The 25,289-nt window shown below is 50.8% G+C and overlaps 10 protein-coding genes across 10 annotated transcripts in view; 6 read left to right on the top strand and 4 right to left on the bottom strand.

The window, feature by feature from the left end:
* Nucleotides 1–170: 170 nt before the first annotated feature.
* BDW47DRAFT_45388 (H/ACA ribonucleoprotein complex subunit NOP10) lies at nt 171–627 on the bottom strand. Its single transcript, XM_024819073.1, has 2 exons — nt 380–627; nt 171–300 (listed from the first exon to the last, which is right to left on the bottom strand). The coding sequence occupies exons 1-2, from the start codon at nt 554–556 to the stop codon at nt 274–276; spliced, it is 204 nt and encodes a 67-aa protein (XP_024670868.1). The 5' UTR covers nt 557–627; the 3' UTR covers nt 171–273.
* Nucleotides 628–2,982: 2,355 nt separating this feature from the next.
* Nucleotides 2,983–4,352, top strand: BDW47DRAFT_132474 (uncharacterized protein; the record flags this gene model as incomplete). The annotated part of the gene is made up of 4 exons (XM_024817561.1): nt 2,983–3,580; nt 3,634–3,751; nt 3,822–3,889; nt 3,946–4,352. 4 exons carry the CDS (start codon nt 2,983–2,985, stop codon nt 4,350–4,352), a joined length of 1,191 nt encoding a protein of 396 aa, XP_024670867.1.
* A 499-nt stretch (nt 4,353–4,851) lies between these two features.
* BDW47DRAFT_107811 (uncharacterized protein) lies at nt 4,852–5,596 on the top strand. Its single transcript, XM_024813085.1, has 5 exons — nt 4,852–4,973; nt 5,034–5,047; nt 5,108–5,190; nt 5,253–5,318; nt 5,403–5,596. The coding sequence occupies exons 1-5, from the start codon at nt 4,913–4,915 to the stop codon at nt 5,524–5,526; spliced, it is 348 nt and encodes a 115-aa protein (XP_024670866.1). The 5' UTR covers nt 4,852–4,912; the 3' UTR covers nt 5,527–5,596.
* An 830-nt stretch (nt 5,597–6,426) lies between these two features.
* BDW47DRAFT_107810 (uncharacterized protein) lies at nt 6,427–7,495 on the bottom strand. Its single transcript, XM_024813084.1, has one exon. The coding sequence runs from the start codon at nt 7,108–7,110 to the stop codon at nt 6,751–6,753; it is 360 nt and encodes a 119-aa protein (XP_024670865.1). The 5' UTR covers nt 7,111–7,495; the 3' UTR covers nt 6,427–6,750.
* Nucleotides 7,496–10,172: 2,677 nt separating this feature from the next.
* On the top strand, nt 10,173–12,289 carry BDW47DRAFT_132473 (FAD-binding domain-containing protein; the record flags this gene model as incomplete). Its single annotated transcript, XM_024817560.1, has 5 exons — nt 10,173–10,247; nt 10,315–10,462; nt 10,622–10,805; nt 10,861–11,065; nt 11,126–12,289. 5 exons carry the CDS (start codon nt 10,173–10,175, stop codon nt 12,287–12,289), a joined length of 1,776 nt encoding a protein of 591 aa, XP_024670864.1.
* Nucleotides 12,290–12,513: 224 nt separating this feature from the next.
* BDW47DRAFT_126766 (carboxylesterase family protein) lies at nt 12,514–14,391 on the bottom strand (the record flags this gene model as incomplete). The annotated part of the gene is made up of 3 exons (XM_024816606.1): nt 12,514–13,590; nt 13,656–14,213; nt 14,263–14,391. 3 exons carry the CDS (start codon nt 14,389–14,391, stop codon nt 12,514–12,516), a joined length of 1,764 nt encoding a protein of 587 aa, XP_024670863.1.
* Nucleotides 14,392–15,556: 1,165 nt separating this feature from the next.
* Nucleotides 15,557–16,470, top strand: BDW47DRAFT_107803 (uncharacterized protein). The gene has a single exon (XM_024813083.1). It carries the CDS (start codon nt 16,140–16,142, stop codon nt 16,431–16,433), a length of 294 nt encoding a protein of 97 aa, XP_024670862.1. The 5' UTR covers nt 15,557–16,139; the 3' UTR covers nt 16,434–16,470.
* Nucleotides 16,471–16,900: 430 nt separating this feature from the next.
* BDW47DRAFT_118368 (uncharacterized protein) lies at nt 16,901–19,523 on the top strand (the record flags this gene model as incomplete). Its single annotated transcript, XM_024815201.1, has 3 exons — nt 16,901–18,339; nt 18,771–19,433; nt 19,502–19,523. The coding sequence occupies 3 exons, from the start codon at nt 16,901–16,903 to the stop codon at nt 19,521–19,523; spliced, it is 2,124 nt and encodes a 707-aa protein (XP_024670861.1).
* A 3,154-nt stretch (nt 19,524–22,677) lies between these two features.
* On the top strand, nt 22,678–24,429 carry BDW47DRAFT_45314 (cyclo-L-Trp-L-Trp prenyltransferase). Its single transcript, XM_024819072.1, has 2 exons — nt 22,678–24,056; nt 24,117–24,429. Exons 1-2 carry the CDS (start codon nt 22,867–22,869, stop codon nt 24,214–24,216), a joined length of 1,290 nt encoding a protein of 429 aa, XP_024670860.1. The 5' UTR covers nt 22,678–22,866; the 3' UTR covers nt 24,217–24,429.
* A 174-nt stretch (nt 24,430–24,603) lies between these two features.
* BDW47DRAFT_132468 (S-adenosyl-L-methionine-dependent methyltransferase) overlaps nt 24,604–25,289 on the bottom strand; it is a gene marked incomplete at both ends in the record, with an annotated part of 1,526 nt that continues 840 nt past the window's right edge. The window contains 2 exons of the mRNA XM_024817559.1: nt 24,604–24,781; nt 24,857–25,212. Of these exons, the coding sequence (XP_024670859.1) occupies nt 24,604–24,781; nt 24,857–25,212 (534 nt within the window). The remainder of the gene's footprint in view (nt 24,782–24,856; nt 25,213–25,289) is intronic.

Raw genomic sequence — 25,289 nt, 5'->3', positions numbered from 1 at the left:
AATCCATCCCGCGATTCGATTCTCAATACGATAGCTTAGCACAAGCAAAGTATTACCATAGAGTATAATAATAGTAGTAGTAGGAAGTGTAAAGTGTAATTCTCACTAACGCCGCCAACACACACACAGGTAGACAGTGGAAAAGAAAACAGCCCATAATTTTTTCGCAATGCGGGAATTCGACAGAGGTAGGTCGACAGAGTAGGTAGGTTGTAGGAGGGTAGGTAGGTAGGTAGGTATCAATCAATCAATCAATCATGCGACGACGAAAATTTAGAGCTCGGAGGTCTTCTTGTTGTTCTGCGTGGACAAACCGTATTAGCCATACCATCACCCGCTTTACAATTCCAACCCCTCCGTGAGAAAGAAAGCATCATACCTGCTGCGTCAGAAGCAGCCCATAGCGCCGCTTCAGCGTCACGCGCTGCCGGGAGTACTTGTCATCGGGGGAGAAACGGGCGGGGTGAGCGGACTTGGTGACGCGGCCGTCGACGACCTTCTGGAGCGTGTAGACGCGGTCGCCGGTGGCGGGGTCGTTGTAGTAGTAAAGATGCATTGCGACGGGTGGTGTGGTGAGGCGAGGGTTTTCCTTTGGTCGTTGGGCGTGGCTGGTCGTCGTTATCTGAGGGTGGATTCGATTCTATCGTGGTGGAAAAAAATCTCGGAGACGGCGGTCCGGAGGATGGTTGTTCCGGTATGTAATCACGTGATGGGATGGACGGTTTGGTGGGCACGTGATCTGATGCGTTTGTTCTGTTGAGCGCGGTTTTGTTTTCCACTTTTGGTTGTTGTAGCTGGGTTGGTGCATTGTTAGATGTCTTGTTATCAACTGTTCTATTTTTTTGTTTGAATGTATTGGTACTGCAGGTGTAGACTTATGATCTATTCATTGTTTAACGTGACGATCACTATATATTTTAGCTCCACTTGAACTTCCGGGCTATACTACATATTTTCCAACGGACACTTACTACCATCAACTTTGCATGTTATCCATAATGCAGACAAGTATGCATGAGTAACTTTGATTTATTAACCCTCTTCATAAAAAATTACTATGACAAATAGACGAAACGTATCTACTACATGTTGAATAGTGGGACATGCATCGGCAACATGTCAGTTGACTTGCAGTATTTTCCCACTTCATGATTCCTGCAATCTTGCAACAATTAGCAACTCTCTTCAAAACTCAAATAGTCGTCAATGTTATTGATTGCTTAACCGTTTCCTCGGTCCTCCCATACTAGGCAATAAGAACGTGTTGAGAGAAAGTGGAATGACGCGCAAAGTGTACCTGATTCGTCCTCTAGTTGGAGACGATGAGGAAAAAGCCTAGTGAAGAAAGAAAGACTGGTTAGAACGGCATGTATACTTATTATAGAGAAGCCGAACAGACGAGAAACTCGGCCGGAAATCCCAAAAATAGTTGGATGACCAGTGAGTAGCCAGACAGAGAGCTATTTCAAATCCTGAGTTTCTAATTGCTGGTAATCGCATCCTTGAGTAACATTACCTTTGCCATATAATGGGTCGATGCGGCACCCGGTATCCACTCGAGCAAATGCACTGCGCGTTGACCATCATGGTGACAATTAACAAGAAATATCTGGAAGAAACCGGTATAATGACAAGATTGTTGAGGCAATAATCCCCCTATCGAGCCGCACGAATGAAGGCCAGGCCAAAACCTAATACACAGATCTCGCCCCTGGAACACCCCAACTTCAACCACGGTCAATGCGTGACATAGGGTGGAGATGGCACTCATAATTATAAGCCCGGGATGGCAGGACTCGGGATTGGTCCGGCAGCGCCCAAGAAACACCAGACTGCAAGGGCCCGTTGGTGAAACATGCCTTTGAGATGGAGGAAACTGGGAGAATCATGATGCCCAACCAACTTGTGGGTCTTTAGATCACGGACCACTCCGTCATCGGAACTTCAAGATCTAAACATCATTCCTGCCTAGTCGTCACAGTGGTAATGTTGAGGCAATTATCAAGTAATCGCAAGGCTAATGTGGCCCGTTGATTGAAGCCCCTTGACTGGCTCCTATACAGGGTCGACTCCTGAGGCCCGTCATAGTTCCTAGCTTGATTAGGCAGGGATGTCCCACGAGTGTGTCGTGAAATGTGGTACATGACAACCCCGGGACAAGATCAAAGTTTGGGAACAAAGAATGGTTTAACGCTTGAGGGTGAACGGCACGGTCCCGAGTGGCTGATGGCCAAAACGGACCTGGAGAATCACTTAGTGGTTGGTCATACAATCATGATTAGACTGGTGTGATATCTAACCCAAACGCTCCAGTGAAATGCTCATTCAAGCTGGCCCGATGGCCGTTCGATCGCTCCAGTCGACCCACCTATGCTCTGCCAGGCCAATGCCAATTCATCTACATGTCTCTCGAGTCTAGACACTGCGAGCTCCGCGGTCGATCTAGTCTAGTTGAGGCCTATAAATTGATAGCCAAATTGGTCTGAGGCGCAGGCTTCATGGGTCAAACCGCAGCCGTTGCTGTACTGCTGGATGAGAGTCAATATAACCAAATCGACTGATGCCTAATACCATGGTTCGGATCCAGTCGTGGAAAGTAAGGACTCCTCATCGACAAGAATATCCTCCTATGGGCTTCTTCACATTGAGGGGTGTTACAAAGAGACTCCATTCGGCGTAGATTAACCATGCGAATTATTACGTCTTGTACAGGGCAGAAGGATATGCTCTTCTATAACAGTACCAGGGACTTGTTGCTTGCGAACCGGTTTTCTTCTCAAGTTCTGGGATCCTTGGTAAAATGTCGTGTCGCACCCGGCCGATGGAACGGGGCGCTACATTTACTTAAGGCACACGGATGGTATATATTACTTTGATGTCGCCGGCCGATCTCGCCAACCGATCGACGTCGTACCCATTGATGATTCATTCCCTTCCTCGCGCCTCCCTCAGGCGAAGCATTCTATCCTGCTGAAGTTGAAAATGTCATTCGAAAACGGCCCATACAAGGGCCTAACCGTTCTCGCCGTAATGTGGGTCTTAGTGAGTCTCTCGTTTGTGGTCATCCTACTCCGCGTGTACTGTAAACGATGCATCAGCCGGGCATGTGGATGGGACGATGTGATGGCCTGCGCTGCCCTAGTCAGTACCCCCAACCCCCTCTGTCAAGCTGGCAGAATTGACCACTACGCAGCACAGGTCTTACATATTGTAAGCGGCGCGATCTACACTAGGACAGTAACGATGGGAGTGGCGGGCAGGCACCTCGACGACTTGAAGGACCAGTCAAGGACGAACGAGGCGATGGTACTTTTTGGTATCGGCCAGTCAATTGGGGTTGTCTGCTTATCACTCAGCAAGACCTCTTTTGCAATTAGCCTGATACGGATATCACCATGTCGAGTGATGAAAGGCTTCCTGTGGTTTCTTATAGTCACGATGAACTTCGTCATGTTAGGCAGCGCCAGCATTTACATGATTCAATGCCAGCCGCCAGCCGCACTCTGGGACACTTCGCTGCGACGAACAGGTACCTGCTGGCCACAGACACTCGTCACAATCTTGACCACGACATCTCACGGTACGAATCCTAGTTTCATGTTCCTCGTGAGTTGTAACACTGACTGGATCTAGCGTACTCCGGCCTCGTGGACCTTATACTGGCCCTGGTTCCATGGCCATGGATTTGGAAGCTTCGGATGAAAAAGCGCGAGAAGTTCGGCATCGGAATTTCCATGAGTCTAGGTATTTGGTTAGTTGCCCGGCATCCACACGGCCAAAAGACAAGAACAAAAGAAATAGTTTCTCACAACATCACACAGTGCCACGGGAATTGCCTTTCTGAAAGCCACCAACCAACACACTATACCCACATACAGAGACTACACATGTGCGTCATCTACGTTTTTCACCCTTCTCCATCACCCGCTGATTCCCTCACCCTAGATTTGGCGCAAGTCCTCATCCTCTGTTCAATTATCGAAGAATGCGTGACCATCCTGGCTGGTTCGATGCCTAGCCTCCGCGTCTTGTTTGTGCGTATGCGCGGCAGCCACAATCGCCCCTCCTCCTTTAGCTTCGTGAAGCACTCAAGCCTGAAAAGAGATCGGACCCGAAAATTCCCTCTCCGTCTTCCTGGTAGCAAGAAACGCGCGCAGAATACATGGGGACGACCAGGAGAAGACATCCAGATGGTAGCCATGCACGAGAATAACAGCGAGCAGGGAATAATAGGCAGGCAAACCCCGGAGTCGTCCACCAGGCATGACCGGTACCCAGGAGGGGGAGGTGAGGCATCAATCGATCTCTTCGGATCTCCATCAGGGTATTCAGCCGAGGTACAAAAGGTGTAGGATGGCGTTGGGGGAAGTAGCTGGAGCGTGGAGTTTGGATCAAGCTGGCTTCTCAGCTGCCAGCGGTGTGATCTGTCGCTGCAGCAGCGCCCGCTCTACCAACTACGGCTGAGTTTGTTTTGTTTCGCAGCATACCAAGCTGAATCAATATACACTCAATGGCCTTGAAATCGACCAATCTATCTGTGATCGGGATTGAGATCGAGGCACAATTGGCTCAGGGCGTGATGTTCGGCATTCCGCTGAGCCAGGAGAATGGTTAGACTGGGTTACACTGCATTGACTATTGAATCTGTGTCGCCAAGACATGAAGTGATCCGCGAATTAAACAAGATAGTTGATACATCTGCATCTCCACTATCATTGCGGGGATGCAGGCTGGAATGCAGGCTGGAATGCAGGTTGAATGCTAGCTGGAATTGGGATGGCTGAACAAGGGATCAGGAGTATATAAATTGGCTTTCCCCCTTGATCTGTCTTTTTTTTATCATTCTGGCAACACATTGCTCTGTTTAATACTTGTTAAATACTCCACTCAAGATAGTTAATTTATCGTCAACATGCTTTTCTCCAAGACTGCAATCGTCGCGTTCGCCCTGGGGGTTACTTCAGCCTATGCTGGTATGTCCTCAAATCAAACACAACACCTTTTGGAGCCTAGCTAACATATCTCCTGAACAGCGAATACCGTCCCCGTATAGAACCCTCCAGAACCACATCCGCCGCGCAAATCACTGACAATATGCCTGACCCAGGTCTACGTCAAGCTCGTCGGCCAAGACGACGGTATCAAACTCGATGTCCCGTACGACACTTGCACGACGGTGGACTTGAAAGAGTACGAGCTCAACTTCCCATCTTGACAAACGCCTGGATGTGCAGCTAACGAGGAGCAAACAGCGATGTCGAGGCCTACCAGATGGTTCCCGCGGATGATGGGTCGTTCCCCGACTGTGTCGCTTTTGTGTACGTGACTTGACCCCTTGGCGCTTTATGTACCTCCCATATTCTGTGTATTATTGAATTGCTGACTTTATGTACTGGGCACAGAACCGAGGACTGTTCTGGACCGCATCAAGCCCCCTGGGTGCATGGTGGCGGTGTGCTTGAACCCGCGCAGTTCGTGGGCTCGCTGAAGTGTGAGCCTTCAACGACCCCTCCTATGGAAGGTTGATTGTACGTGCTATCCATTGGCTCACCTGTCGCTACTCGTACTGTGTTTGAGAGAATTCGATATTGCTGCTTCTGTGTTGTCGTCTACTCAATACAATAAGATACAAATCATACTTGATTGTAGGGACGAATGTAGTACTCCATGCTTGTACAACCGGTGTCGAATGATATCGCTTTTCTGGGTCTATAATAAAGTATATTCCGGCTACCCTGGCAGTAGGGCTGATCTCGATATCACTACTGACAGACGAAACATGGGTCTGCCCACAAGAGCATTGATCAGACCCTTTTTAGGATGTTTTATGAGAAGAATCCCGTATCTCACTCCATTCTGCGCTACTGCAAGCAAGGTGTAGCGGATCGGAATCCTGGACTGCGCCAGGATCTGAAGGTGGCCGAAGCTAGTATATCCTTCAAGGCTATGGACTCATTCATTCCGGTAGTCTAAATATCTCAGAGCTAAGTTGGTTAGAGAGCAATTATCTCGCCTCGATATGATCAGCATAGCTGACGGCCTAATGGGTATATTTTTAGGCAGGGCAGGAAGGACTAACGCATAAATATGGGGCATGCTGCGCTGTCCGTGATGTAATTATGACCCATAGGATTGTATACTATTTTTGGGGAAGTACCATGGCGGCAACAGAACATATTGGAGTAAAGGTGCAACAATGCCACCGTTATGGAGCATTTGCGTTTGTCTATATGATCTTTTCGGCGACACTGACTGGTGAGAGGGACGTAGGTATAATGGCGATTTTTCGTACTTTTAGAGGTGATAGGCAGTACACCACTACTGGTGTCCCTATAACTAGCCTGTGCGTGGTGGTCTGGGTATACAACCTCCACGCCATCTATTCATCTTGCACGCTATTAATTCGTTGATTGTACAGTCCACAAATGATAGAAGATTGACGATAGATTCATTTATTTGATTTACATAACCTCATAACGCTGCGAAAGAATAAAAGAAAAGAGAAAAAAGATCGTGTTAAAACAAACTCCCAATTTCACACCGGAAAATGACCCAGTCCAGTCTATATAACCCAATGTCACTCCAACAGTCCGTCACTCGCCATCTTCAAGACAGCGCAGTGCAGATCTGCATGGTAACAAAAAAGAAAGAACATATGAAAACCGCCCATGATAGGAGTAGGCCAGGCTGCTGCAGGTCTCGGCCGGCGAAGAGCAGCCCCCGGTATTGATCTCAAATCTCAATCAGAGCTTAGAGCGCGAACGGCAAGGCCCAGGTGGAGGGAGTGGCGGAGCTGGAGGGAGTGGCAGAGCTGGAGGGGGTCGCGGTGGAAGAAGAAGCGGCCTCCTGGCGCTTGAAGAAAGGCGCGGGCGTCAGGGTTGGGATACCCGAGCTGCTGCAGGGAGTGGAGGAGGGAGTGGCCGAGCTGGAGACATCGACGGCCCAGTCGCGGGCGAAGACAGGCGAGGCAGTAGGGGTCGGGCTCACGCTCGGGGTGCTGCAGGGAATGCTGCTCAGGGCAGGAGGATCCGGGAGGAAGTCAAACGGAGGGGGCAGGGCAGCGGCGCAGCCGATGATGCCGGCGAAGGTGAGTCCAGTGGAGAGCTTCATTGTGAATTGTATTGTAGGATAGAATGTAGAGTTGGGGATATAGAGTGATGCACTGTTCAGGAGAATCGATGGTAGCTTGTAGCTTGAGATCTCAGGGGAGGTAGAGCCGTCAATTTATAAGAAAAAAAGAGACACGGCCCGAATCACAGTGACGCTGGGTCGACGATCCTTAACCAGCCGCCATGATTCATCACCGTGTCGGCTCAGGCACCCGATAAGGTAGTTGGCTATGGGCATCCCATCCATCGACCCAGCGTGACGCCGAAGCCGCGGGCGGGAGAAGGTTGGGAATTGATACGACTAGTCAGGTCCACGAATCAGCGTGGCGATTGAGCCCATCGATTCCTCTAGATCAAGCCTTAGCTTGGATGCCTATGGAGTTGACCGGCTTGCAAAAGAGCAGAACATTCGCAGTGTGATGGGACTCTAAGCCTCGAACAGAAAGTGTTTTGCCTGATCAGCATGAAGTGGGTCCACTAGATGTCCATCACGGCTTGTTGTCCAACGCCTGCAGTAGCTGCGGTGGCGACGGACCCACGTCTTTTTGTTCCGGCGGCAATCAGGACTGGCCCTGCCACCGGCACTTTCACGAGATTTCCCAATGACGTTTTACCAGCCTCATAATTCTATACGATATGAGGTGTATATCGATCCTGAAACGCGACCCCGCTGGGATTATGAGCTGTCTTCGTGGTTGTTAGATTCAACCATGAATTACCCCAGCCTGGGTTGGTCGGTCCTGGTCGACGATTTGGAGATCGCCATCGGGAAAGCTGGCTCGACGTAGATCAATGCCCAATCAGGGGAACGGCCTCAAGAGGACCACCCACAGTGGCGTACGGCTCTGGTGGTGGTGGGTCGCCGCGGCTGTGGCTGTTCTCTCCTTGTTCAATTGTTGCCTCCCCTTGTTCTTTTTTTAAGTCCCTTTTATTCTGTTGACTATTTTCGATAGAAATAGAACATCGACTAGCCGAGGCGTGTATGCATCGTGGTTATACGAAACCACCAGGCAACGGTCATGCTTCAGACGTCAGTCTACACTTTGAAGTTGACATGACGACGGATGGTCGAGAAACCGGGTGGGACTACCAGTCCAGCTCTGACCCTGTCGTTACGACTTCCCCCTGGAGCAATGATCGTTGGCGATGCCAGTGAAGTCTAATCTGGTTGATCCAAGCTTACCGCTGGGGTTTGTTTGGGACAACGGGCGCGATGCTTCGACACCATGGTTTACATATCTCGACTCAGCATGATGTCGAGATTGCCCTGAAGTTGAATCCATGGTTGAGGAAGCCGGAGCATAATTGCCACGGATAAGACAGGACCCCGTGGAGGCTGGGAATGGAGTGGATTGCAGTGGAGAAACAAAGTGAGAAAAGAGTTTTCTTGTCCCCGACGAGTCTGAATGCCTCAGGCATCAATCATGTGTCCATCCTCATCTCGCCTTTCGTTCCCATCACATTTCTGCGTCATGTTTTGCCTATCGTTTGGAGTTTCGAGACGAAGGATTGAATGACGCAGCATGTTGTTAAACGATCCTGCTGATCGCCCGCGATGGATTCCTGAATCCTGGCGGCAGCTAATTCTTGTGACATAAGTGGTAGATCCTTACCAGTTCTGGCTCGAAACAGCATGCTAATCCAACTACCGGTCGCACCATGGTCGTTGGGTTTGGCCTGTTACTCGGGTCCACTTGCTTCAGTTTTGCATCACTTTCTGTATCAGTTATCTCGTGCTGATTGCAATCTTACAGAGGATGATTCTCATGCATGGGATGGAGGACTGTCTCGAGGTCAGCGGCATGAGATATTCATCATAAAGTGCAGAATCAATACAGGAAGAGAGCGAAGTAAGGACGATCAGGAAGCGACCGTCCAAATCTCATACTGCAGCCCACGATGAGTTATCCTTTCGCAAAAAGCAAGTTCGGACAAAAACATGAAACAGTAGTCCCAGACTGGGCCTCCCAGTAGGAGGACCCCATGGGCCAGGACCCCAGGGGTCTGAGTGTAGATCAACAGGCCCCTGCAGGATCAGATACCGCGTAGGTCGAGGAAGGACCACCGGTTCAGGTGGAGATATTCAGGGGAGCCGGCCTCGCTGCCCTCCTCAGTCCACCTTCCACGGTCCATCGGACCCAAGTGTATCCGTGCAATGACCAGATTGGGCTGTGTACCGTTGGAGATGGGGTTGGGGTTATTTGTGGGACGCAGATGGTCCAGACACGTCGCGACAGGTCGATTCTGACAAATGGCTGCGGTTCCCAGATATCAGTCTGGTTCTGGGGCGGATTATGTATGGTTCACAATGTTGATGTTTGGGGTTGATGGCTTTCTGAGGTGAGCTGGTCTAGAACCTTGCGGATATGTGTTGCGTTTATCTTCAGAATTCCTGGGAGTGATGTCAAAGCGTCTGGGTCATTCCTGCACTGGAGCCCTAAACAGCCCTGTTGGTGATGTCAGGCTGGTTCGGAAGTGCCCCGTATGATTGACTATAGGATAGTCAGCATGATAACCCTGCTCTATTTACCGGCAATCACACTCCCTTTCGCCTGTAGAATTCATTCTTGCAGAAAGAAAAGCCTATTATCGCCCCGACTAAACAATAAGTAGGTAAAAGAATTACAGTACATAGTATATTGCACCACCACCGCCACCACTCAGTATAAGATACTTCACATGTAGGGCTTCAAAGTAGCCAGAATGAGTCCTGTCAAGATGAAAATACACACCGCATGGCTCCTGCATACGATGGAAGTATACCCACCGACTCTTCAGTGAAAACACCACAGGCACTGGATAATACTTCGCATCGCATCCACGCGTTCATTGCATATCCAACGACCGTGCATAGCATCAGCCCTGAATACAACACCAAAGGTGACGACACCGGCTGTGGCGGCTGCGGCCGAATCAATAACTCGATTACTGTCAACATGCAGCTTGTCCGGTCTTTCCTCTGTTCATTGACCGCTACATTACCCGAGCGGGAAAGCATGGTTTAAATATGCCTGTGTCTCAGAGTGTTAGACAGCATTATCGATGATAGATAATCAGCTGATAATGGCTGTCGTGTGGGTTCTGGTACTGGCCCTAGTGGGCACTAGCTGGGTGAATGCGGAAGCGAGTTGCAAATGTGTACGGTCTTGGTTCCAATATATGGATCAACAGTTACCTTATAGATGAAGTGCTAATATTTCGGTAGGGCCCTCGCCATGAATGCTGGCCGTCACTTGCTCGATGGGATGATCTGAACGAGTCCCTGGCGGGAAGGGTCTTGCCCAATGTTCCAGGCATTGAGGTTTGCTTCTCTGAGAGTGAGGAAGACAAGAATACTTGCTTGGGGCTTGCTGGTCAGTGTGTTGAGCCTACAGCTGGGGAGTATACCGAACAGATATTGCTGGGTTGGGATGGAGTCGAAGTGGACATAGTCGGAGATGGAGACATATTAGGAGACGAAGATAGTGAAGACACACTAGCTGGAGATGAGGAGTACACCTCATCGATGCAAGCTTCTCAACAACCTGAAGCCGCCTGGGAAAGCGACGAAGACACGCCATCCAAATGCCCCCTACGCCCCGCCGATGCCTATATCATCCGCGCAACGGAAGCAGACGACGTCGCAAAAGCGCTTATCTTCGCAAAGAATCACAATCTGCGAGTCACCACTGGATCTGATCGCAACTCTTTGGAAAAGTAATTTCCTCACACTACTCACGCCAGTGTCATTCCAGCTAACAGACATCTGTAGATCACGCGCCAAAGGCACACTACACATCTCAACCGCCAGCATCCGCAACGGCATTGAATACCACGAATTCTACTCCACCCACTCCCCATGCCCACACGCAAAATGGAGCGACAGTGCCTTCACCGTGCAAGGAGGCTACACCTGGGCCGAGCTCTACACTGAAGCATTCGCGCGAAATCTCATAGTCATAGGCGACACCGACCAAGTACGTCCACAAACTCACCCTCCAATTAACTCGCGTCTCACCCGAAACTAACAACCCCAGACGACCGAAATCACAACAACCAGCGACACCCTCCATCCCCTGATCCATACGCTCGGCCTCCCAGCCGACCAAATTCTCTCAATGGAAGTCGCCCTCGCATCAGGCACCACAGTCTCCGCCAATGCCTGTCACAACCCCGACCTCTTCTTCGCGCTCCGCGGCGGTGGCAGCGCAGCATACGGCATAGTCGTGTCAACGACACTGAAAGCGCACCCCTCACGTCCGGTCACCGCGCATACACTTCAGGTGTATCCGGCGCCGCACAGACGGGACCCGATTGCGGGTGCGCTTGCCCTTATTGACGCTGTGTCAGAGATTCTGGCGGCCTATCCTGCGCTCTCGAAAGGAGGATTTTCCGGACATGGTAGCTGGGGCGTGGAGAAGGTGGGCGAAGGGATACATCTCCCTGGGGTGTCGACTGCGGTGCGGGCTAATGGGGGGTACAGTCATGTGGTGGGTAGGGTTGAGAATGGCGGTGGAAGTGACGGTTCTGCGCGCGCGCTCCTTGACGCGGCTCTTATGGACGCTCTGCGTCGGCGGAATGGGTCGACGCTTGTCGTCGAAGAGTCGGTGATTGAGTATGCCTCGTTCGGGGAATACTTCAACGCACTTGGTGGGATGAATGCAATAGCATATGGAAATGTGGCAGTGACATCGCGGTTGCTGGATCGGACCGCATTATCAGCTAGTACGGAGATGCTGAAAGAGATGCTGCGCATTACAACGACGAATGCACCCGAGTTGCCAAATCACGCGACAGTGTGGACCCAGTTGAGTCTTCTTGGGCAGGGAGAGTACGTGGTGGACCGGCATGTTAGTGTGCATCCGGCGTGGCGGAGGAGCTGCGCGGTGGTTGCGCCTATGACGGTACTGTCTGTTGATGCCGATGAAGATGTATTTGAGAAAATTCAAGCAGACGCGACACTGAGAAAGGGCGATACGTTGAGGGAGTTGTCGCCGATGACAGGGGCTTCGTCGGGGTGGAAGGATGCGCGGAATCCGTGGTGGAGGACGGATCTGTTTGGGGATGGGTATCCGCGGTTGAAGGCCGTTAAGGAGAGATATGACCCGGGTAGAATTTTTCATTGTGAGGCCTGTGTGGGGAGTGAGGATTGGAAGGAGATAGAGGGAGATATGGGAGGAGCTGTGTTGTGTCGGGTGTAGATAGTGAGTTACGAATAGTGAGATTAGATGCCGATACAATGACAGTCTGGATTTGTTCTAGACCCTAAGTATTTCAATTGCATGAATCCCTTAACAATCTGCCCCACACATCCTAGCAAGTATTCCGTATCTCCAGTTCCTACAAGAGCACAAAATTTGGCAATCTGTTCCACACATCTTGGGGTTCCGAAAGCCCTTCAAGAGCCACCACAGTACTAAAGGTACTAAGCACCCCCGTAGAACGGCGCAGGCTGCCAAAAATCGCACCTCTCATTCTGGGTCGGATCCCTCACAACCGTGATATTCTTCACCTTCAAGTCCATGATATGCCCCTCGGAGCCATACTCCTCGAAGACAGGCCCAATAGACGAATGCGGCTTGCCCTCATGGACAAACGAAGTGATAAAATCCTGGATCGCGAACGCAACAGAGACATTGGCGATCGTGCCCTCCAAGACAGAACTGCCCTGTTCGGGGTAGAACGTGTACGGAGTGTCCGACGAGTGCAGCGCAGGCGGAATATCGAACAAATACGCGTAGGTGCGGTTTCCATACGCGCGGCTGACCCAGTTCGTATTGCACTGGAAGACGACGTCGCCGACAGCCAGAGCCGCGCGCTGGACGGCGTCCTGGTAGGGGCTTGCGCCGTCGAATACCGCGGGGTACACGGTGTTGATTGCAAAATCGATGACCCTGTCCAGGATGCCTGGGAGGCTTGTGCGCAGGAGACGGGTGAGGCCGTCGGGGTAGAAGTTGTAGGGCGCGGTGAACATGAGGCCTTCGTTCGCGGTGTGCGAGGTCATGATGTTGAGTTCGTGGTCGAATTGTCCGCCTGCCAGAAGCTGGCCTGGTAGCCTGGGCACGAAGTCTCCATCAATGGTCGGTCCGTACGTGAACGTGCCGTAAGGGGAGGCGGCGATCTGGAGCGCGTTGGCGCGGATTAGCGCCGCCGAGGACTTGTTGCGCGCTCCATCGAGAGTTTTCACGTTCAGCATGTGGAGGAATTCGCGGTATGCTTGCTGCTGGTCGGCGCGCGAGAGCTTGGGCTGCCAGCCAGGGCTTTGCAGGATGGCTTGCTGGAAGGGGACGGGGCCCTTTCTGCCGCCGTATGCGGTGATCTGGTGGATGAGGGAGCCGGATCCTGCGGAGATACCCATGACGGTGACGCGGGTGGGATCGCCGCCGAAGAGGTGGATGTTGGCTTGGACCCATTCTAGGGCTAGGCGTTGGTCGTGCAGCCCGGCGTTGATTGTGCCATCCCTGGCAATACCGTCGCCTGCGATCCAACCGAAGGCGCCAACCTAGAATTCAGTTAGAGCTTAGTTGTGGACATGGGGGATTCGGATGCTGGGAAGGGAGAACATACGCGATAATTGATGGCGACGAAGACAAACCCATCACGTCCAGACTGCTGGTCACGCCCGATCAAACCGGCCGGAGAGACGCCACTCTTGTCGCCATTTGAGTATCCCCCACCGTAGAGCCACACCAGAACAGGCGAGAGTCTGTGCTCGGAAGTGCCATTCTTATTCTGAGCCACTAGAGCCGGCGAGAGACCTCTCTTGGACGTCGCATTCTTATTCTGAGCCCTGTCGAAGACCTTCTTCGGTACCACCACATCCAGAAAGAGACAGTCCTCCGTGATGCGCGGGTCCAAGCCGGGAAACTTCATATTAAGCGAGATATTGACAGTTGGAACATCCAGTGACGGGTCAAAGGGCTGACCAGTGAGATAATTCGACAGGAATCCCGGGGCAATGGTCTCCCAGAGTGGTTTGGCCTGGGGACACACGCGACCACGCGCCCCAGTCTGGATCAGTGAACGGTTCTCGGCGGTGGGTGGGACTGGAGCTCTGAATCTCAGGTTGCCCAGCGGCGGAGCAGCGTAGCGGATGTTGGTGAAGTTGTACAGCCCGGTGGATGCCTTTTTATGTTAGAGACATCAATATGTCAAATGGATGATCATAACCTACATTGAGGGAAAAGGCCCGATGCAGTTCGTAGCCCAGGTCCACGACGGGGAGTTGAGGAGCAGGACACTGCGCGATAGCAGCGACGGCGAGGATGAAGAGGGTAGAAAGTTTGAGAAGTAGAGACGCCATCTTGACGCTTTACAACTAAATTTGATGGGATGTAAAGCACAACTGGTCGGATCTACACGTCCACGGGTGGTGTGTTAGGGATGTTGCAGATTGAAGGAGGGGACTTGACTTTATAAGATATCCAAGGGGGAGAAGTGGACAGTCCATCAGAATCTTGCTGTCAAGAAAGGTTGAGCTAATTCTAGTAAAGTTATGAAAGAGCTGTGATTCACTGTAGGTGAATGGTTGTCAGTGTTGTTCTAGAGCTCACTGACAATGGTAGTTATAATATGGATGATATCCATATCATAGCAGACTTTGATAGTCACTTAGTAGATGATTGTTGTTATAAGTTCAAATATACACGTCCTACCTCCCCCACTGCTGCCGTCTATCTAGATAGAATCCAGTTCTTATCATGTTCTCTGGCATGTCATACACCAGATGACATCTTCCTTGGGAGGAAAACAGTGGATCAGCCCTATTTCTAATCTTACTTGGTAACTGGCTGTGGTTCATGCACTTTTTGTCAGGAGTCTAATTCATATCACTGGGGATATACATGTGATTGGGTTGATTAAATTCCTGGAATTCCACGGTTCTATGTATGTCACACATGGCAGTCATACTATGTGCCATCCAACCAGAGGACTGATAAGTGGCAGGTGAAGAGGGTAGATGCCTTGCCATTCTTATGATACCTCTGCGAGTATCATCCTGATTAGATGCACTAAAACTAATTAATAATCTATAAATCAACATTGTTAAGTTTAATGAGTAGTTTATTTCAAAGCGTATATATATAATCCAGTTGGGGGTCAAATTCAATATCATGTTGCCTAAACGTACATTCCTCGTACAAGAGTCAGGATACCCGAGTCATTATTCAATCTGAGTGCTTATGACCGTGACTACTAGGCAGTCCCCAGCTGTGCTATCACATGGGATAACCTACTGTGATCGAAGTGCCTGGTCTGCCCTTTGACAAGTTCTTTTGCGTACTTCCCACGAGGTGGATTTGAGTATTTCAGGTCATTGATATGGTGGTTCCTATTTATACATGCTACTTTGATGTCGGGACGGCTAGTCCACCGGCTTTAGATGGGTCATCTGCATTTCCTGTCTGGATTTAGCCACATTCTTGACCTGATCATCCATGATATTTTTATGCATTTTATGAACGTTCCTTGAAATGCTTACATAATATATACAGAAATCGCAAGTAGTGGCATGAAGCAACGACGCAATAATTCCAGCCAAAAGGACGTGTTGCCTGACATGGATTTGATATAAACCAGAACACTGCATCAAACTCCGTCACCCATTCCGTGGCCAGAATAAGGAAAAGACAAACCATGCGGTGTACGCAATGAAAACCTGATATGCACAATCAAAATGTATATCTGCAGCGCCCACAGCTTAGGGCATCAACACCAACACAGCTCGTGAAGTGGCCCGTGGAGATCTGTCTTCTTTCCTCGGTCTCTCCTTTTCGGTCCATCCGGTTCAAACGGCTCTACTGGCTACGAGCTGAATCCTTCCCCTCTCGTCTAGGATTGCAGCCGAGAATCAATAGCACTGATTTGATACTATTTTCGCCATGGCACTGGACCGGTGGAGGCAACTAAACAAGCCACCCCAATCAACGTGAATCCCCGAAATTCGGACCCCGAGGAAATTTTCACCGCACTTTGCGTGATCATTGCCTCTCTCGGTCAAGATGTGCCTGGATAGGATGACTCAGCTCGAATCGGACCGAGGCGCGTTTGATGATTGGAGCAGCGATGGAAGAACCTTGGATGGCGCCCCTGTTGGACCCGGCAATTTCCACTCCTCGATTGGATTGCATTGATATTAACTCTGCAACTGACAATTTTGGGTTCTTAGCTCGGGCAAGCTTCCTTGGGGGTGGTGGTGAACGTTGCAAGCACATTGTCCCTGCCGTGAACCAGCTTTATCAGGTGGCGGGAAGATCGGTCCCGTTCGGTTATTCTTATTTGGTTCGTCCGTACGGAGTCCTGTTCTTTCATTTTTCTTTTCTTTTCTTTTTATTGTCTCTTTAAAATATTCCCATAATTGACCCAATCAGCACGACCATGGCTTTGTTTAAAGTACCAGAAATCGTGGTGAAACCGCTGAGGACCCACTCTCCGTCCACTCGCCGTTCCCAGCCCTAAACCTCACGTCTCCGAAAATGGAAGACTCCCACGTATCATGCCATATCCGAAGGTCACGAGAACCGAAACCAGAATAAAAATCTCCTCAATGCCCAAATGCGTCGACCAGCAAACCAGGTGGCCAAACGTGGATTTGCAGCGGCCATGGACTGGAGACGAGAGAAGACCGAGTTCCACCGCATCGTGACCTGGTGGGCCCGCCTAAAGAGATTTTCGGTTTAGCACCATCCTCACATCCAACGCAGGCAAATAATATTAATAGCTCCAGCTGATGTTCGTGTCAATCCTCCACCTTAGCGTCGACCAGGCTGTCAGCTCTGTCGGAGACCCCGCCTCAGTCATATTTATTATGAATGATCTCCCGAGTTTCCTTCTACCCCGGACTTCTCGACCAGAACACTCACGACCGTATCCTCTCATTCTCTCAGGCAGCTAGGTCAGAAACAGTCGCAAAAATGACGCTGGAGGACCTTCCCAATGAGCTGCTGCTGCTCATCGCAGCCTACAACGACAATCACGGCAACACCCTCAGCCTCGCGCAATGCTGCCGCCGATTCTACTTCCTCCTGCGCCAGGAGATATACACATCCATCGACTTCACCTACCTGTGTCCCTGGGCCCTCAGCCGCCTCACGCACACCATCATCGAGCACCCAGAGCTCGCCCAGAGCGTCCGCAAGCTCTCAATGGGCGTCCGCAATGGCTACTGCCCCAAGTCGCACCGACCAAACACCAAATACCACGCGGCAACGCTGCTCCCCGCCGTGAGCGCAGCCGCGCACACCCTCGACGAGCAGCAAGCCTGGCAAAAGGCCCTCCAATGCGGCCAGATCGACCCCTGGACGGCCCTCCTCCTCCCTCTCCTACCCAACCTCTCTCAACTCAAGCTCAAACTCGACTACCCAGCCAGCTACCTCAACCGGATGCTCGAGCGAGCCGTGCGGGGCCAAAAACCCTTCGACACAACACCTCCATTCCCCGCCCTCGAGCAAGTCTCCGCGACCTGGCACGACCACGAAAACGGCATCTTCTCGTCGCGCCTCCTCCCCTTCTTCTCCTTCCCGGCCATGCGCCGCTTCCAGGGTCACATGGTCGTCGAAGACCACATCGCAGGCCCCGCGCCTGAGCTCCTCAAGCGTCGCGAATTCTCCGGCGTCACGGACATCGATCTCACCGCTGCACACGCCGAGCAGGGCCTCGGATACCTGTTGCGGGCGTGTCGCGGGCTCAAGTCGTTCCGGTACGTGCACGCGCACGCGAGCATCTCGCTCAAGGACTTCAATCCGGCGCGGTTCCACCGCGCGCTGGAGCCGCACCGTGAGACGCTCGAGAGACTCGAGTTCCGGCTGGATGATGGCCTGGGGTGGGGGTCGACTGGGTCGGAGCGGGAAGATGACTTTTTTGGGCCCTTGGCGGGGTTTACCGCGCTGAGGGAAGTTGCGTTGCGGGCGGCGAATATCGTTGACTGGAGTAAGGGTGATGATGGGTCTTTTGGGGCGTTGGCGGGGAATTTGCCCCGCGCGTTGAGGGTCCTTGCGCTGGATCAGTTCGACCAGTGCGATATGGGCGTTATGGTGGCGCAGTTGGAGGATCTGGTGGGTTGCGCTAAGGATCGATTCCCTGATTTGGGGTTGATTGAGATCCAGGGCGATTTGCACGACGCGGGTCGTGGGGGCAGGTCGATGAAGGAGGAGGTGGTCGGTGTGACGGAGAGGTTGAGGGGATTGTGTTCGGAGGCCGGCATTGATTGTCGCTGGTGGAATCGCGAGGGTGGTTATACTTATGCTTTTTCGTGAGTGTTGCTTTTAGGGGTTTTTTGGGTCAAGTTTGGTTCGGTCTGCTTGATCGTTGGCGATTAGACGGCGTGTGATTTAGGGCTTCCTCCCTCTATATAGACTATACCCCTGCATGCCAACGCAAGCTGGTATGCGCTTTTTTGGATTTCAGCACAGGAAAATGTTTTGGTATCTAGATTGATTGCATTTTAGAGTAATAGACTTCCCTGGCATATACATGCTAGGAACTGGGTGGTTTCTGCGTGATATCGTGCCGCCCATCTCACCACACTCAATCCTAGAAAGGAGCAACCCGTTAGTAGCTCAAACTGAAGACGATAGCATTCATAGAAAAGATCTTACAATCATCAAAACAAGATTGTCATGATAAAGCACCACGAGCCAGAGTCCACCCACTCACCCCAATACGACGTCGTCCCCGGATCAGGCAACTCCACCCCATTCCCACCCCGCCCATCTCAGAACACCACTCATCCCACCAAGCCTCCACGTCTACAACTTCAAACCCTCACAGAATGGTTTTCTACAACCTCGTCTTCTACCGCGGCGACCACTGGCACGAAAGCAACAAACCCAACGGCGGCCGCGACAACCGCTACCTAATCATCGCTTCAACGCGCTCCAAAGCCGACCTCCTATACCGCGTCCTCCAAGAAAATAAGTCCCTAACAGGTGGACGCAAATTTCATGAACTGAAGCGCCTCTCGCCACAGATGTGGTCGTGGTGCGGCGACGGGCCGAAAGCACTCTACGACGCGATTGAGAAGATCAATATCGGGACAGCGGAGGTTGTGACGGCGGAAACGAAGCAGATGGTGTTGGCTGAGCTGCGCGGGCATGTCTTCTTTCAGTTTCTAGATGCGTGGGATACGCTGCCGTTGGGGTTTCCGGTCTTGCGGGCTGACGAGGGGGATGTTGCGGATCGGATGAATGGGGGGAGGTTCTGCGTGAGGAGTCGGCGGTGGCCGCGGCGATTCTGGGCGCTGCATAGGGGGTCAAACTCTTGTGCGATTGTGGTGTCTGAGTGGGAGAGGGCGGTGTTTAGGGTTTGCATTGAGGGGGTGGAGAGGGAGACGGCGGAGAAGGACGGGTTGTTGATGACAGACTGGGACCGGGTAAGGGTTTGTGTGTTGACTGAAGAGGGGGAACGGATTCTAGCAAGAAAGACAGCGAAGAGTGATGGAAATATTTATTTGCATTTTGATGACGGGGCCGAGGAGGAGCTGGGGTTGACGCTGGGTGGGCTGCTTCATGGGGATGTGGGGATTAGTTCTGTGAGGCGGTTGGAGGCGGATGGAGAGATGAGGGTGCATTTGTTTCCGTTTCTGGTGGAGAGGTCGTTTCAAAGGGGAGAGGATTGGGAGCTGGTAGATGGGTGATGTGTTTCTGTTTGGGTGATATAGAGCGGTGGAAATGTTGTACAAATGGGTAGATGATAGCACCGGTAAATTGTACATTGTATGAAGACACCCTAATAGGCCTGATCTTTTTTCTAGTCCTCGGGTCTAGAACATCAAACAGTCTTCAAGTCAAACTATGAGTTCAACCTCGTAAGGTCTCAGAAATATTGGGAATGCCCAGCGATTAGATGTCATCAACGACAGCCTCGTAAACTACGCCCACGACGCGAGAACCGCTGCGACAACACCGAGAAGGGTAATTCACAGGAGATTATTGGAGCGACAGGGCACTCGATATTACTAGGACCTGGGGGATGGATCTTATTGGCATTTTTGAGGCTTACAAGGGTGGTTTTTTGACAAGTTTGAGCCGGTTGTCCCCCATGATTAGTACGTTGATCGCATGTGGTGTGATATTAGCTGCTACACCAAGAAGCTTGATTAGTATTTTCTACCTGGCTTGATCTGACTGATATCCCTAACATGTGACGAGATAGATTTACATGATATCAGGCGGCGTATTGAAACATGCCGGTAGGTTGAGTTGGTGATAGCGCATCGAACTTGCTCTTTCAGAAGTGCTGGATAGTTTATGGAGATATATTGTCTAAAATGGGTCAACATGATAGAGTGTTCATGGGAGCATTAATTTAACATATGGTCGTGTTTCTGCGGACATCCACAGTGACATAATCCCTAACCATGTGTTTCAACACGCTCTTGTCGTGCCAGATATCTTAATCGCCCTGCTGTTGCTGCGCCTGCGCTAGGGATACAAACATTGACTCGATATTGGGGTTCTCAGGATACTCTACGCGTATAAATGATTGTACTTTCTTGTCATTGATGTTTGACAGAATTACCCGTACCCCTTTGATGTAGGGGATAATACTACTTGTTGGGGATATCAATCACGTCAAGCCCGATACGTAACGCTGTTCAGCATTTTGGCGGAGCGCCTAAGAACACATTAGTGAATGGCTTGAATCGTATACAGATAGAATAGCGGATCTTCCTTCCTAATCCGTACTTCCTTCAATGTGATGAGAAATCTTATGATTCTAGCTGCCTCGATGTCAACAGGACATGATTCAGATGCAGGGGTATCTTGGATGACTTTAAGTCTAGGGATCCGGACGCACGACACTCATCCTGGAGGAAACCCAAGCTCAATACCAACGTTGCATTTTAGTTCGAAGTAAGTCAGTGTTGTATCAAAGTAAAATGTTCATTGTAGATGTGTAATTCTACAGGCCAGGCTAACAACACCCGAAGCTAAATGTGGTAGCACTTTAGGGACAGGGGAGAAAATTGACGTGAGAAGATAAAAGCACCTGATATTTACCTGTAGCGTATAATTTGGCTTTGTTCTGAAAATTCCCAAAGTTGATAAGGCAACAGCCAATATATATTTTGTAATTGAAATGTCTATAGCACGCTCTTGGACCGCTGAGCAGTCACATTCTGCTTGATGGGAACGCTGGAATCAAGGTAGAAGAAAAATCCAATATCAGTGTCACGTAACAATTGGGGTAATATTCAGGGCCTGGCCAGATAATCTTGGCTCCAGCAACATGTTTTGTCTGCAAGATGCTTCACATTCTTTGCAAAATGCTTCCAGAACCGGGTTGAGTTCGTAACACATCGTGTGACCTCCTAATGTGGCCAAATGAAAACAGGGTGCAACCTAGCCTTTTGAATAGTAGAACTTTCGACAAGATGCATGCATCTACTGCTTTTTCTGGTGTGAAAAGCCTCGTGGGATATTTTCCCTCGTTCCATCACCTCAGGTTCATATCACCAAGTATTGACATTCTGACTGCAGTTGACCAACGAGCGTTGCAAGGCATCTTCCCAACGCCACTATGCGGGTGACCATCAAAAACTTTATGAAAATGGAATACTGGGAGGTCCCAGTGTGATGAAGATACTTTATCAATATCAACCTGGTCTCACATGAGAGAGAATTCTATAAACAGCTCAATGGATCGCCAAGCGATATCGTGGCTTGCGCTTCTATGACGAAATGGCTTTTTGACTCGTCAGCGGAGTGAAACCGCGGGTTTTTCTCCCCTACCCGAACTCTCCCAACGAGACATGCAATCCTTGATAGCAAAATCATACCGATGAGTCAGAGGAAAGGTAAGTGCTGACCACTACTGAATTCCGTACGGTGTGACGCTCGGGCTGTGGCTGCTTCAACCCGGGCCAATTCCTGACGGAAAGATCCTGCTGTGTGAGATATACCCGGGGATTGACGGAGTGAGATAATTGTAATCAAGTTTATTGGCTTGCCTAGTGCATGTTTGAAGCCATCTTCCTAGTGTTGTGTCTTACAAGATTCCAAAATCGTCTGGTTCATCCGCACGGCTAACCCCTGGATCCGTGAGCCTGATTGATGTGTGTGCAATATGTTCATTCGCCCTTATTACTGGCCGAGAAGGAACCGATTGGCTTGTCCCCTGGATCATAATATTTTTTGATAACAACAGCGTGTCTAGTGTCTGGTAGTGTCAGACCTGTTGGGCTTCAGCTTGGAATCCTCGCAACGCCTAATCTAAGCCGGTCAGGGATCGCCGGTCTCGTCCAATGCAACAAACGGCCACCGTGATTTTTTGAGTTAAAGGTGAGTGACAACATCTATGATTATTATCATCTGATAAAGTTCGACAAGACTTGGCAGCCAGTATCGCAACTGATGACATCCAGAAGTTGCAGCGGTCAGTGTCGATTATGAGAATCATTCCTCGCGAACACTAGGTAATCACCACAACTGAAACCATCCCACCTCTCTCATATCCCCGGGACTTCCGGAGCTGCGACAGCAAGATATCCCTGATTGAAGTGGTATCTTGCCTAGTAGTAATGTATAATTTCCGGAAGGTGCACACTTCTTTGATCGCCGACGCCAGCGATCCTACTACTAGGGTTGGCCTTTACGGTTCGCATATAAGCGAGTATTTATATATCTATGACTGTAACTTTCACTCAGGCTGTCACACATAGTCGAAGGCAATTCCATATCTTGCAGCGTATTCCACGATTCTTTCCTCAGTCATATTATACAGTTCATCAAACCGTGTTCATTTTCCACATCAAGAACAACCAATTCCACACCAAGCGATGTCGTCATACGCGTATACAGAGGAAGCACTCGCCTCGCAGTGCAAACGATCTGCCCTGATCCCCGCGACAAGACCGTACCACTCTCTGAGCAAATGTCTGATATTTGCAAATCTCGACCAAGACCGCTGGTGGCACCAAACGGCCCCCATCCTCGGTGAGATGCTGTTCCGCGCAGAGTACGACGTCCACCAACAATACCAGTATCTCTGCCAATTCGGGATGCACATCATCCCAATGCTGGGACCCTTTCCGGACGACCGACAGCCCGAACTGTGCTCCACCCTTATCGGCGGCGCCGGAAATCTGGAATTGAGCCAAAACTTCACCAAGAACGGAGCGACCATTCGCGTCGGCCTAGAACCCCGATGTTACAGGTCCGTCTACAAGGGCACCACCCGTTTCCAATACTCCACGACAAGCAACGCATTGGAAACACTCAAGCACCTCAGCAAAAACATTGACCTGGAACTCTACCACACGCTGACCCCCAAGCTCACCCTCACTGAAAGCGACCAAGCCCTGCTCCCCGCGTCTAGCCCCGCGCTGAGATCACCCATATCCGCGCAACTCATGCTCGCGATTGACCTCAAAGACGGGGACTTTGGTGTCAAGCTCTACCTGGTGCCGCCCCTCAAGGCCGCCGTGTTGGGAATCACTCCGGCTGAATTACTCTTTACCGAGCTCGCCAAGTGGGACACACGGGGCGCGTTCCACGCACCGCTGACAGTCCTGCGGGACTTTCTGATTACTGCTCCCGACTCGCCCACGGTCCTTACCTTCGGGTGTGACCTTGTGCGGCCAGAGGCAACACGGCTCAAGATCTACGTCCAGGAGCAGAATGTCACGTTCGATAATGTCCGACGGGTGTGGACGCTTGGGGGCCGGCTGGACAGCGATGAAATTCTTACGGGCCTGGCCATGGTTCGGGAATTGTGGGAGGCGCTGGGTGTCCCTGAGGGGATTCGCTCGTCGACTCGGCCTCCTGTGCTTGGCGACCCGCCGTTCGAGAGTGCCATTCTGTTCAATTTCGAACTGAACCCGCTAGATCCGCTCCCTGCACCGAAGATCTATATTCCCCTCATGGGGTTGAGCGATATGGTCATTGCAGATGCATTGGTGGAGTTCTTTCGCCGGAGAGGCTGGGCGGGGCATGCAGAGACTTATGTTGATAATTTGGCCTCGTACATGTAAGTTCTTGGATGGAAATCCAGAGACGGGCGAGGGTGACAAGCTAATACTGGGAATAGACCTGGACTGGACGTGCAAAAGACTACTGATCTGCAGGGCATCATGACTTTTTCGTATAGTGAGCGGACGGGGCCTTACTTGACGATGTATTACCGCTAGGTAAACTGGTATTTGTTGCGGTCCATGTGATAGGCACAACTTATACCTGGGTGAAGTGTATGCGGGAATCTGTGGGAGCGCATGCATTCAACATGTATTGGGCTGACTGCTGCTTGTCTATGCTCTGTGCAACTTGGTTCGGATTTGGGACATTTACACCTTTGCTGTAGGATTATGTTTCTCTCAAATGTCCGTCGAAGGTCAACTATGCACGTCTAACCGACGTAAACTATTCAACTAGCAATTCAATTTTCGAGACTCGAAATCTTTTTCTTGAAAAAAATACCCGAATAAAGTCTTTGTAATTCCATCAGTAAACATATTTCCAATATCCTCCTACCAAGCTACCTATCTCAAGGTATAAATCTTTAGACATCAGCTAACTGTCTAATACATTTTCTTCTCCTCGTCAAAAGCTATTTCAATGACACTTGTCCAAGAGTCACTGGGCAGCGTTATCTTAGCCAATCTCAACCTAGGGTCCGCCATCCGTGGCAGGGCCTCAAACTGCGCGGCCGTCCGTTCGCGGCCGTTGCTCCCAGAAAGCATGTATGTATCGGATCGGCTGTGGCTCAATTAGTTCTTCAAAGCAGGATAAAAAACTCCAGGAGAGACATATGAACACAAGAAACTAGCATACCTCACGGCTCGCTCCAACCACAGTGATCCAGCGCCCGGCTCGGGTCGAACAAATTCACTAATGATGATATGATCTCCAGGTTTCATGCCCTGTGCAATGCTCCTCAGAATCTGCGAGCATTCCCTATCGGACCAATCGTGGAGGATCCAGCACAATAAATACACGACCTTTCTGTCGGGGAGCGCTGGCTGAGGCTCAAACATGTTGAATGGTTGGAAGCTGATCCGGGATCGAAGCTCGTCCGGCAATGCAGCTTCCCCCTTCTGGCAAGTAACTTCGAAATCTTGCACGATGAAGCGCAGTTTTGGGAATTGCTGTGCCAGTCGCTTGCTGGCATGACCTAGGGATCCGCCCACCTGCGGTACAATCAGTCAGTTGGGGCAATTTCCTCCCTCGAAAAAAAAAAGGGGGGGGGGGGGGGGGGGGGGGGTTG

This window comes from Aspergillus candidus, assembly GCF_002847045.1.
Source record: "Aspergillus candidus strain CBS 102.13 unplaced genomic scaffold BDW47scaffold_31, whole genome shotgun sequence".
Taxonomy (NCBI): Eukaryota; Fungi; Ascomycota; class Eurotiomycetes; order Eurotiales; family Aspergillaceae; genus Aspergillus; species Aspergillus candidus.
Note: the sequence above shows the minus strand (reverse complement) of the source record. Positions and strands in the feature narration are given on the sequence as shown.

What these genes read in the sequence shown, in the direction of transcription:
- BDW47DRAFT_45388 (XM_024819073.1), bottom strand. Translation starts at nt 556, where the DNA reads ATGCATCTTTACTACTACAACGACCCCGCCACCGGCGACCGCGTCTAC. An exon ending in GGCTGCTTCTGACGCAGCAG is followed by an intron (nt 301 to 379) that starts GTATGATGCTTT and finishes TTGTCCACGCAG; the next exon opens with AACAACAAGAAGACCTCCGA.
- BDW47DRAFT_107811 (XM_024813085.1), top strand. Translation starts at nt 4,913, where the DNA reads ATGCTTTTCTCCAAGACTGCAATCGTCGCGTTCGCCCTGGGGGTTACT. An exon ending in ACGACGGTGGACTTGAAAGA is followed by an intron (nt 5,191 to 5,252) that starts GTACGAGCTCAA and finishes AGGAGCAAACAG; the next exon opens with CGATGTCGAGGCCTACCAGA. An exon ending in CCCGACTGTGTCGCTTTTGT is followed by an intron (nt 5,319 to 5,402) that starts GTACGTGACTTG and finishes TACTGGGCACAG; the next exon opens with AACCGAGGACTGTTCTGGAC.
- BDW47DRAFT_107810 (XM_024813084.1), bottom strand. Translation starts at nt 7,110, where the DNA reads ATGAAGCTCTCCACTGGACTCACCTTCGCCGGCATCATCGGCTGCGCC.
- BDW47DRAFT_107803 (XM_024813083.1), top strand. Translation starts at nt 16,140, where the DNA reads ATGATTGGAGCAGCGATGGAAGAACCTTGGATGGCGCCCCTGTTGGAC.
- BDW47DRAFT_45314 (XM_024819072.1), top strand. Translation starts at nt 22,867, where the DNA reads ATGTCGTCATACGCGTATACAGAGGAAGCACTCGCCTCGCAGTGCAAA. An exon ending in GATAATTTGGCCTCGTACAT is followed by an intron (nt 24,057 to 24,116) that starts GTAAGTTCTTGG and finishes TACTGGGAATAG; the next exon opens with ACCTGGACTGGACGTGCAAA.